A 12,438-nucleotide genomic window follows, 5' to 3' on the forward strand; every position below is an offset into this window, starting at 1 on the left:
CGTGGGGGCAGTCCCCAATAAGTGTTCAGGCTGAAAGCTCCTTGCACCTGGTGAGGTGTTCCCAAGTGTGGAAAATAGAGGCTGCACGCAGGTGGTTCCTTCTTCTAAGATGCTCAATCATCTAAGAGTTCTGTTAGCCGCAAGGTGGAATAAGAACTGTGATGACCAGGCGTCAAGGGCGTGGGCTAGATAAACACAGGGCAGGAAGATGGCGGGAGCTATAGGCAGCAGGTGGCTTAGCGCGCTCCCTGCTCCTTTCCCCGCGGCGAAAACCAAACCCGCGATTTGAACATCCGGCCTGGGCCCTACCAAGAGATAAATCTTCTGCGGAGGGAAGCATTCAATTTTCATTCAGCGTTAAGATTCCTTCCCCTCGGAGGAAGAGGGTAGGTGCAGGAGATTTCTCGTGCTCCTCCTGTTCTGCCCGAGGCAAGGACGCAGAGCCCTGATCCAATTCTAATTATAGTATTTGGTTGGTTTATTTGAGAGGAGGAGACCTAAAGGAATGAGAGACCTGGATTTGGAGCTAGCACCTGGTTTCCTCTTCACCACTTCTAGCTCAAGCTTCCTCCTTTGACCTTGACTCAGGGCAAGTCTGCACTAGTCACTGGGCCTCAGTTTCTCTGTTCGTAAATGGGGATTTGGCCTGTGATCTTGCCTCTGCACGGCCGGGATGGCGAATTCCACTCCATTGCGCCAGAAGGAGCCGCCCTGCTTTATCCATCCTCACCCGAAACCCAACTTTTTGCGAATACCTTTTTCTAAGCCGTTCTCCCCTAGGTAGGTTTGCGGCCGAAGATGATGTGGTGGGCGGGGTAGAGCCATCGCCCCGCCCCGCCCCGCCCCCTGACGTCCCCTCCGCGCCCCTCCGCCCACGGCGCTGGAAGAGGCAATCACGTGACTTCACATCCGGCGCGGGATTCCCGAGCTAGCGGCGCGCGTTCCCCCGCTTGCCTGCCGGCTCTCCCCGCAGCGTGATCGGGGCGCCGCGGCAGAGGGGAGGGGGGTTCGCTACGTCGCCGGCGGCGGGAGGCCGTTTCGGAGTGCAGACCGCCCCCCTCCCCTGCGAGCCTTCCCTGCCGCCCTCCCTTGTTCTCGTCCTGTCCGCCTGCACGCTGCCGCCGCGGGCGCCGAGGAGCACATCGCGGACGCCCCTGCGCCCGGCCCGGCCCGGGCTCCGCCGCGGCGCCTCCCTCTCCTCAGTCTGAGCCGCAGCGCTCGGCGGCGGCGGCGGCGGCGGCGGCGGCGGTGCCTCGAGCCCGAGCGACCCGCGGCCGCCGGCGCCGGCCGAGAGCGATGGGACTGGGCTGAGGCGAGGCGGTGGCGGCGGCGACAGCGGTGGCCCGGCCCCCCGCGGCCTCTTGTTTGCTCGGGCCGGGAGGCCGCAGAGGAGACGGTGCAGCAGCGTGGCGAGTGAGTGTCCCCAGCGAGCGGGGAGCGGGCCGGGTGGGTGGTGGCGATGGGGAAGGCTGGAGCAGGCCAATGATATTGTCGGGGTGGCGGGTGCCAGGTGAGTTTACGGGCTGTCTCCTCGAGCCGGAATTGGGCATCACTTGTCAGGGAAGGTGTGTGTGATGGGGAGGGGGCGCTAAGACTCCGGAATCTAGGACAGGTGAGGCGAGGAAGAAGGGTCCACGTGGTGGGTGCGATGGCCTGGTGTGGACCCGCCGCTTGCGAGGAGGGCAAGTGTGCGAGGACGCCGGAGCGCGGGATGGTGATCCAGGGCCTCTACAAAGTCCGGGAGATGGCGTGGTCGAAGATGGAGTGTTGGCAGGGCTCTTGATGGGTTTGTGCGGGTGCTGACTATAGGAATCCAAGTTCGTCTTCACCCGCGGATTAGTAGAGTCTCTTCCTTATACCGCATTGTATAAACTAATCCCCAGAGAGGAAAAACGACTACTTTGTTAAGGCCTCCCTTTCCTACTCTGGTAGTATGGACTAGAAAAGCCCAGAGCCATTTACTTTAGTACTTTCCTGGCCATTCTGTGGCATTTCTTTCCCATTTTCTTCAAAGGGTCAGATTCTGGTGGAAGCATGCCTCTGGGTTTTGGGGGGCGGACTGGGGGTGATTTTAGAGTCGGGGAATGGGATTGGGAATTGACAGTAACTCAGTTCGGGGCTTCCCAGTTTGGAAAGCTCTGGTGACAGGTGTTTATTGTTTCCTCTTCCCATAGATCTGTCAGAAACATCCTAGGATCTTGGTGTCTGGACATAGGAGGTATGAATCATTCTTGTAATTAACCACTTCTAATCATCAGTGTCTTAGAGCTATATTTAGTGGTTATATTAGTGCAAAATGAATGGGTATGGAGTTGTAAACCTAGAAACGGAAACCTGTGTTCCTCTACACATGATTCTGAACTAAATGAGTAGAGCATACTTGAGTATGTAAGGGCTATTTTAGATCTATGAGGCAGGAAGTTAGAATTTAAGAAATTTAAGAAATGCACTGTCTTCAAAAGAGTTTTTTGCTAAAATTAAGGTGTTCTGTAATTCTTTTGAAGGGCGAGTACATAATTAAAAGTGCTGTGCTTTCTCCCTTGGTTAAAACTCAGGTTCTTTGTTAAGGCACATGCATTAATTTTGTTCTGGTGGCTTATATGTTGCTTTGCTGAATAGGCTACAGTTGCTAGAATACGTGTGTGGGTATACCATATTGGTTTAATCCCACACCTGAACCCAGGGCATCATGTTTCAAATGCTTTGTTACTAAGCTACAGCCTTAGCCCTTTTAAAAATCTTATTTTGAAGCAGGGTCTCACTCTGTATGTCTTGAACTTGTGATTCTTTCGCCTCAGCCTCCAGAGTCCCTGGGATTACAGGCATGTGACACCAAACCTAGCTTCAACAACCTCTTTTTAAAGGCACATAGTTCCTGGAAGTTCTTTGAAACAGTAAACCTATTATTAATGATTGTTGTAGAAGATACTTTTTTTTCTCCTTTTTGAGTTATAAAGAAAAGAGGTTTATTTTGGCTCATGGTTCTGTTCTAAGGTTAAGGGGCTGTATCTAGTTTTGTTGGGGGAGTCCTGAGGTGGCACATGTGTCATGTAATATGTTGAAAGATTAGGTGTCAGAATGTAACTTTAAATTTTTTTTTTGGCATTATATACCATTAGGTCAGGCAGAGAGAAAATTAAATAGTTAAGCGAGGTTTTTAAACATTCTTAGAACAGTACTGCCTGTTTTTGGTCAGGGGAATGGGCAGGAAGTGATACTATTTGATTGCTTCAGTTAAGTAGTATAATAAAAAATTAAATAGTTTATTTTGAAAATAACGTCAGGCTTCAAGTTGATGCAGTGCTTTGTTGTAGGAGGACTGATTTCTTTGTCCAGACCAGCCAGTAAGCTTTATTTAGATAACTTATGGTAATTAATTTTTTTTTTTTTAAGAGAGAGAGAGAGGGAGAAAATTTTTGTTTGTATGTGATGCTGAGGATCGAACCCAGGTCGCACGCATGCCAGGCGAGCGCGCTACCGCTTGAGCCACATCCCCAGCCCGGGAGAAAATTTTTTAATATTTATTTCTTAGTTTTCGGTGGACACAACATCTTTGTATGTGGTGCTGAGGATCGAACCTGGGCCGCACGCATGCTACCGCTTGAGCCACATCCCCAGCCCTGGTAATTAAAATTTTAATTTACAAGTTTTGTTTTTTTTTTTTTTAAGTTGTTGATGGCTTTTTATTTTTATTTATTTATATGTGGTGCTAAGGATCAAATCTAATGCCTCACAATGCTAGACAAGCGCTCTACTCACTGAGCCACAACCCCAGCCCCTACAAGTGGTTTTAAATAGAGTAAATTCCTGTATGGGTAGGAAAATAGTAATAGTGATTAGAACAAATTATGTATTTCTGAATGTCTAAACAGTATTTTCTAATGAGCTATATGATCTTGCTTTTCAGATATTAGAGCTAAAATACTTAAGTTGGTTTAGTTAGCTCTTAATAGATTTAGATATTGTCCCTTTCCTGTCATTTTTTTAATGTATTGATTCTTATGTGGCTAAGAACTATCCACATAATCTGTAGCAGATTTTAGTAGAAAGAGCATGGACTTGTGAATCAGACCTGACTTTGATTTCTTATTTTTTTTAAGTCTAACTTTGACTAGTGCTAATAGTTATTGAGTGAGGTTATTGTGCATAGGTTCTGAAAAAAAAAATCACTTAACATGAATTTTCTCACTTAATAAATCCTATTATCCAGATGAGGAAACGGAGGCTCAGCAGTGTTGTTACCCAATTATGTACAGCTAACTTGATTAAACCTAGAAATAAAAACTTCTAGGACATAGACAGTAATATAGAACTTAGATTCTGGCTGTCTTTGAATCCCTTAGACCATAAGTTGCTTATTTCTTTTTTTTAAGTTCATGTAAAAAGAGCCTGTTATTATAATTTGCTTGAAAGCAGAAGACTGTCCAAGTGAAGATACCATGTAAAAGAGAAATGATGTTTATATAATAAGTGACATTAAAGATGAATTCTAATATATCTATTAAGGAAAATGAACCATAGGGCTGGGAATGTGGCTCAGTGGTAGAGCATTTACCTAGCATGTGTAAGGCCCTGGATTCAATCCCCAACACTGCAGCAAAACAAAACAAAACAAAAACAATAACCCTAAAAAGCTTTTAAAACCAGTAGATGGCATTTTCTCTTTAATGCTCTTTCATGTGTTGTTACCAGCCTTCCTCCTATCTAACTGATTTTTATTCATCTTTTTTGATGATAGTCTCTTCCTCAGGGAAATCCTTCTTGAACTTGCAGATTTTTTTTTTTCTTTATCTTTTTTTTTTTTTTTAATTTTACTTTTATGTCCGAGGGATTGAACCCATAGGCACTTAACAACTGAGTCACATTTTCAGTGTGCCCCCCTGAACATTTGTTAAAAAAAAAAAAAAAATTTTTTTTTTTTTTTTTTTTTAAAGACAAGGTCTAACTGAGTTGCTTAGGGCCTTGCTAAATTGCTGAAGCTGACTTTGAACTTGAAATCCTCCTGCCTCAGTCTCTTGAGCTATTAGGATTACAGTTGTGCATCATGGCACCTGTATTTTTCTTTTCTTTTTTTGATGCAGTACTTGGGATTGATCCTAGGGGTGCTGTACCACTGATCAATACTGTACCCTTAGTCCCTGTGTGTTTGTGTTTTTTTGAGACAGAGTCTTCCGAAGTTGTTGAGGCTGGCCTCTTAATTTGTGATCCTCCTGCCTCATCCTCCCAAGTGGCTGGGATTAAATCTAGCCAAACTTCTAGATTTTAATGGGTCTTTTTATACACCACTAAGGCCAACTGCTCTTCTCATTCCACTCATCTGTTCAGTGTCTGTTATCTCCACTGGCTTGTAAATTTGATAAAGCATGAATTGAAACTTTTGTTCAACAATATGATCCTTAGCATCTGGCAAAATGCCTGACATAGGATAGACATTCAATAAGTATTTGAAAATAAGTGACATCCTGAGTAATAGCCAGGAAATAAAATGACTTACCAAAAACTAGATAAAAATAAAATAGCATGATTATAAGAAGTCAGTACCCATGAATAACAAGTTCAATATAGCCATATATGTAGTCAAGAAATGCAATTGAGAAAAATTTATATGGCTGAAAATGAAGGCAAAAATAATGATTCAATGCTAGTGAGATTATGGTAAGCACATGGAACTAAAGTGGTTATCAGATGTATATGTTACAGAAAGAAATGTAACAAAATATTAATTCAGATACTCATACCTTTTAACACAGATTTCATTTCTTAAGAAACATCAGATGTGTATTAGTTGCTTAATGTCTCAGATTTTTTTCTTTTTTTTTAACAAAGAATATTAATATACTTCAGAGGGGTTTTAGAATTAATTAGCTCATAATATAGGTTCTGAGTACTATTTATTATTGGCACTTAGTAAGTAGTTCCTTTCTCCTTTCCATTCCATATATTGAATCAGCATATGCTTTTGTAGCATGGTGGTTTTGTGATCACTGTTAATATGAGACTTTAAAATGTGAACATGCTTTATTCCTAAAATGAATAGTAATCCTAGGAGATATATCCTAGATGATGTTACTATAGACTTATAACCTACTGAGCAGTCAAACAGTGAAAATGAACAGTGGTATGAAAGTACCCTGTAGAACTTTGTTTTAATTTATTTTTTCTTAGTACTCTGGGTGTTGGTGAAATAAGAACTTTATGCTTATGAATGATAACAAAATGATTGTAATTTCTGAAAACATGGAAGACAAAAATAGAATTTCAAAATGATCTTGATAAACTTGATTTATCTAAAATAGGTTCTGTCTGCTGGTATATGTGGTGACCTAAAATAACTAAATAAATAAATGGACCATAAATGGAACAGGAGTTAGCAGCAGCTTATCACTTATTAAGGAGAACATTATTAAAGAGAACACTTTTTTTTTTTTGGTACTAGGGATTGAACCTAGGGGCGCTCAACCACTGAGCCATATCCCCAGCCCTTTTTTATATATTTTTTTGACACAGGGTCTCACTGAGTTGCTTAGGGCCTCACTAAGTTTGCTGAGGCTGGCTCCGAACTCTCCATCCTCCTGCTTCAGCCTTCCAAGCTGCTGGGATTACAGGTGTGGGCCACCATGACATCTTAAAGAGAACACTCTTAAAACTCTAATTATAGAGGTATGCTGAAAGATGATAATCTAAGCCTAGCCTAGGGATACATGCTTGTAATCCCAGCAACTCTGGAAGGCTGAGGCAGGAGAATTGCAAGTTTGAGGCCAGCGTTAGCAATTTAACAAAACTTAAGCAACTGAGAGGGACTCTGTCTCAAAATTTAAAAGGGTGGGGAGGCTGGGAATGTAGCTTAGTAGAAGGCACCCCTGAGTTCAATCCCAAGTACTGGGGTGGAGTAGGGTAGTTAATCTAATGTCTTGACATTTCTGAAGGTGACAAACCTGACAGTAGTCTGTGCTTACTTGTTCGTGATTTCACTTTTTGCAGTTTTAATTTTTCTTCCGTCAACTATGGTTTATGAAGAGTATTGGTTTGAAAGTATTAAATGGAAAATTTCAGAAATAATTCATATGTTTTAAGTTTCCTGCTGTTCTGAGTAGTGTGATGAAATCTTGAACTGTCTAATCCTTGTCCAGGATGTGAATCATGCCTTTATTCTTCATTTCCACACTGTGTATGCTACCTGCCTATTAGTTGCTTAGTAGCCATCTCTATTGAGATGGACCATCATGGTATGTCAGTGCTTATGGTCAGGTGACACATTTTACTTAGTAATGGACCTAGGGCATTAGAATAGTGATGTTGGCAATTCACATATATCAAAAGAGAAGCCAAAAAGTGCTTCCTTTAAGTGAAAAGGTGAAAGTAAGGTACTTTGAGACAGAAAAATGGAGACACCAAATTTACATAAATGTTATTACAATATATTGCTATAATATTTTATTGTTAATCTTAACTGTGCCTAATTTATAACTCACACTTAATCATAGTTGTGTGTGTATACGTGTGTGTGTACACATATTTAGAGAGCAAAACACAGTGTGTGTGTATGTATGTATGGTTAGTAATATCAACTGCTTCAGATATCCACTGGGGGTGTTATACTGTGTCTCTTGCTGTAAAGGAGCAACTTTATGCCATCTTATCTGAATAAATCTGAACCTAGAGGTAGCTGACAGGATTTACCTTTTGATTTTGGAATTTTATGAGTTAAAGTTAACTGGTTTATAGAGAGAACAAATCTGTAGTCATCAAAACCGTTCTAGCTAACCTGCGTTAACTAGATAGTTCAGATAACGTGCAAGAAGCCAGGAAATAATTCTTAGATACTTACTTGAATTTATTTTCATATTTTGAGAGTAAGAAATAAGAGAAGTTGAGAATTGGGGCACATTTTAGTTAAGATTTATTGAAAAAAAGTGTTCTGAGATTATTTAATCTTGAGAAAAGTAGGTATTTTGTAAGGTAGAATGTCCTGAAGTTAATGATAACTAGTGGTAGGGTAAGTTATGAATTAATATCATTTGCATTACTATGATTAAAAATAGAGGTAATGTTGTTGTATGTGGCATAGGAAAAGTGGTATCTTTTATCCCCACTACTCTGGAAGAGGGAGGATCATTTGATTCCTGGGGTTCAAGGCCAGCCTGGGCAACATAGGAAGACCCTGTCTCAAAATAAAAATTTAAAGGGCAGGTAGCATTTTGTAACTCAGTGGAAGAGTGCCAACAGCAATAACAAAAAAACAAAACAAAGTGTGGGGGGGAAAGGTAATATAAAATGTCATTAATGAATGGTATCTGGAAAAAAATGATCAGTGTTACAGTAGTTTAAAAAATATTTTTATGGTACCAAATAAGAAGGGAGAAAAACAGAATGAAGGAAAGAGAGAGCTATCCAAATAATCAAATGTCTGAGACTGAGAGAAGTTATATTAGGATTGAGATTGCTGGAGAGTATCATAGAGCAGTTCAGAAAAATACCCCAACACTAGATCTGTAAACATCTTAGACTCACAGGTCATATTGGGATTTTTGCTAGGATTAAAGATGGTAAAACATTAACTCTAATAGCAAACTTTTAAGATTGCCAAATTAATCTGTTAATCAGAATTTTGTCTCTTACGCTTAGCTCTGTGGATCTTGATTGGAAATCATCAGGTGACACTCAGAGACTAGTCAGAAAAGAAACTAAATTTCTAGGAGAAGTGAGTTACTACATAAAGTAGAATTTCTTGATTACATATTATGGAATTTGCTGATGTTTATAGAATCTCAGAAACTTTAAGTACAAATACTTATATAATATTGTTGGATAGTCAGGTAAAAGATGATTTCTGCCTAAGTAATAGCAAGCTATATTAATTGACTATTGTATTTAGTTTTTCTTATTTTCTTGAACATTGAAATGAAGAGGGAAGGCTAGAAAAATAATAATACTAATAATTTAGACTAACCACTTCTTATAAAAGAGGAAACTGGAGAGGTGCCACCATGTTAGTAAGGAATCCGAGGTTAGAATTCCTATCTTTCTCTTAGTTGGGTATTCTTTTCACCTTTGCCTTTATTTTGTACTCTGTAGTAATGGCACACCTCAAAACTCAAAAAATGTTTTTTTTAGGGAGAACCAAGTTTTTAAATTTTGTTTTTTGGTACTGGGGACTGAATACAGGGAATTTAGCCACTTAGCCACATCCCCAGCCCTTTTTATATTTTATTTTGAGACAGGGTCTTACTAAGTTGCTTAAAGGCTTTCTAAGTTGCTAGCTTTGAACTTGGAATCCTCCTGTCTCAGCCTCCCTAGTTGTTGGGATTACAGGTGTGTGTCACTGTTCCTGGCCTGAGAACCAACTTTTAAGGTTTGGTTGCTTGACAAACTTCTTAAACTATTTTTAGTTTGTTTTAAAATGAGTCATGGAATTGCTCCCCTATATGTGTCTTAGGTGGCTTTTTTTACAGCATCTCTGATGCTTTGTTTTTTCCCATTTATGAAATTGGATGAAAAATACTGTAGTAATTAATTTATTTGAATATAAAATGAAAATGCTTTGGCTCCCAATTATTTGTGATTGATCTAAACAGCTAAATAAAGTGAAGTCATGTTTTTATGTGGGGCCTTTGAGCTTAAATTCTCATTTTAGATAAAAATTCTATGTAGTAAAAATTACCCTTTAAAACAGTCATGTAAAAAGTCACTAGTTTGAATCTCAGCAACTTAGGAGGCTGATACAAGAGTATCACAAGTTTGAGGCCAGCCTTATCAACTTAGTGAGACCCTCTGTCTGGTACCAAAAAAAAAATTTTTTTTTTACTAGTTGACAGTTGGTTGGAAGCTCACGGTCCATCAAATCCAGCAGCCAGTTTTTTTTTTTTTTTTTTTTTTTGGTACCAGAGATTGAACCCTGGGGCACTTAACCACTGAATCACATCCCCACCCTTATTTTATATTTTATTTTGGGACAGGGTCTCACTGAGTTGCTTAGGGCCTTGCTAAGTGACTGGGATGGCTTTGAACTCATGATCCTCCTGCCTAAGCCTCCTGAGTTGTAGGGATTATAGGTGTGTGCCACCACACCCTGCCCAGTTTTTCCTCTAGCTTTAGAACAGGTTACTTTCTCTTCCTCTTCCTCCTCCACTGCTGCTGCTCCCTCCTCCTCCTCTTCCTCCTCCCTTCTCCTCCTCCCTTTTCCTCCTCCCTTCTCCTCCTCCCCCCTTCTCCGCACACTTATTTTTTGTTTCAGGATGCAGTTGTAGTGTAATCTTTTAAATATTTTAGTTAACAATTTAAACTCAACATTGTACTACCAACAATGCACATTACTTAATTGGCAATAAGAAGAATGGAGACACCAACTTTGCGCAAGTATGTTCAATGACCCTTGCATCACAAGCAGTCACTTGCTGACCATAACAGTAAGGTTTAGAATGAGTTGCATCTGAAAAATATTCATCTGAGAATTTAAATTTCAAAGACCATCTTTAAATTGTGAATTGAAATGTTAAGTGTTATTAGGGTATTAATAGCATTGCCTTACAGGTTTTGTGTGTATGTATGTGTGCATGGTGTGTGGTACTGAGGATTGATCTCAGGCCCTCTACCATGGAAGCCACAAACTGAGCCATTTAATTTAATTTAATTTATGACAGGCTTTTGCTAAATCACTTAGACTGGACTGGAATTTCTATCCTAGTACCTCAACCTGCTAGGTTGCTGGAGTTACACGCGTGTTCCACCATATCCTGGGTCATTACAGTTTCAAGTAGTCAATAATTTGTGTTAAAATGGAAGAAACTCCTTTTATATATTGCTGAACTTTGTAGTTTTTAGTTTGTGGAAATTAGGCTTACTTATCAATTTGGTTTGTTTACACAAGCTGTTACTGGAACTTTTTTTTTTTTGTTACTGGAACTCTTGATTTGTCAATTCTTATTGTGTTAATTACCCATATCATCAAATTTCTTTTGCTCATTTAAAAATATTCTCATTTGGTCAACTAGGTGATTTTGCCTCCAGGTACCCACTCTCACCTCTAAAGAAAAATAAAAGCACAAAACTGTTAAGTCTATTTCATAAGTGTAACAGTGCAGAGGTATTTGAGGTACCTGTTACTGGTAACCTATGTCCTACAACACACATACCCTTTGAGATAATGTTAATAATATTATGTGTATTTTATACCTTTCTCTGCTTTAAAAAAATCTACAGTTTTTTGGTTGTTAAAAAATAGTATATTTGTAATTTTTCCCCATTTTTATATGTTGTGTGGAACTGTCTTGGATTCTACTCATAAATCTCATTTTCCTTAATTTCATGAGTTATTCATCCATTCTGTTAATGGACAGTCAGGTGTTCTAGTTTTGATTTTTTTTGTTTTCCTTTATTATAAAAAAGATAGCCAGATACATATTTTGTACGTACATACTCATAAATAAGTAATGTGTTATGGATTTTTAAAATTGCAATTGTTGGATCAAAGTATATATAGATTTTAAATTTAAATATATTATAAATTGATCTTCTGAAAAGACTGTTACTCTTAACAACAGTGTTATAAGGGTGCCTCTTGTCTGTTTTCTTTTTCTTTGCCTGTTTAATGGAAAGGTAATGTTTTACCACATACTATTATGCTTTATTTATTTACTTTTATTCTTTGGGGTACTGGGGATTGAACCTGGGCAATCATGCTACCACTGAGCTACATCTCCAGCCTTTTTTATTTTTAGTTTTGAGAGAGTTGAGATAGTTTTTAGTTGTTGTTAAGTTGATGAGGCTGGCCTCAGACTTGTGATCTTCCTGCCTCAGCTTCTCCAGTTGTTGGTATTATAGGTGTGTGCTATGGCACCTGGCTCATATTATACTTTAAATATCATCTTGTCCTCCAGTAGATTTCTGTGTTCTCTAATTGTTATGGTTTTCCCTCCTTTGCTCCATAACATTGTAAGATGCTTGAATTGTAGTTTCAGACAATTGTAAATTTGGGAGTAATCTATATAAAGGGAGTAATAATATACCTGTCTTCCTCTCCCATTATCGTTTGTTTTGTGATTATTGCATACTTTATTTTTCTGTGGAGACACATGAATACAGTGGCTCTTTTAAAAAGTCAACTTATTCTTTCCTTATGATCTCCAGTGGTACTAAAAAGTCTTATATATAACTTTTTTCATCTTTAATTACTCCTTTGATTACTTCGAATAATTGCAGCTACTCCATTTATTAAGGCTTATTAAAACTGTCAAACCCTTTTCCTTACCAATGTTGTATCGCCATCTAGGGATTAAAAAGTGCATCATCAGGCTATACACAAAGGCAGTGGTCCTGTAGGCCAAAACATTCATGATTGAAATCTGTCATAGACCCGTATCCCTCTTGCTTCATGGGAGTGGAGGAATTGAGACCAAGAGAGGTATAATAATTTGTACAATAGTTCATATTGAATTGTCA

At 39.5% G+C, this 12,438-nt stretch overlaps 1 protein-coding gene across 1 annotated transcript in view; it reads left to right on the forward strand.

Moving 5' to 3' along the window:
• The first annotated feature begins 2,230 nt into the window (after positions 1–2,230).
• The window catches only part of Atp13a3 (ATPase 13A3), a 76,174-nt gene continuing 65,966 nt past the window's right edge, over positions 2,231–12,438 (forward strand). Inside the window, exon 1 of the mRNA XM_046457881.2 lies at positions 2,231–3,623. Coding sequence (XP_046313837.2) covers positions 3,367–3,623 — 257 coding nt within the window. The 5' untranslated portion in view covers positions 2,231–3,366. The remainder of the gene's footprint in view (positions 3,624–12,438) is intronic.

This window comes from Marmota monax, unplaced genomic scaffold (assembly GCF_021218885.2).
Source record: "Marmota monax isolate L192 unplaced genomic scaffold, Marmota_monax_Labrador192_F-V1.1 WCK01_AAM20220418_F8-fsc00052, whole genome shotgun sequence".
Taxonomy (NCBI): domain Eukaryota; kingdom Metazoa; phylum Chordata; class Mammalia; order Rodentia; family Sciuridae; genus Marmota; species Marmota monax.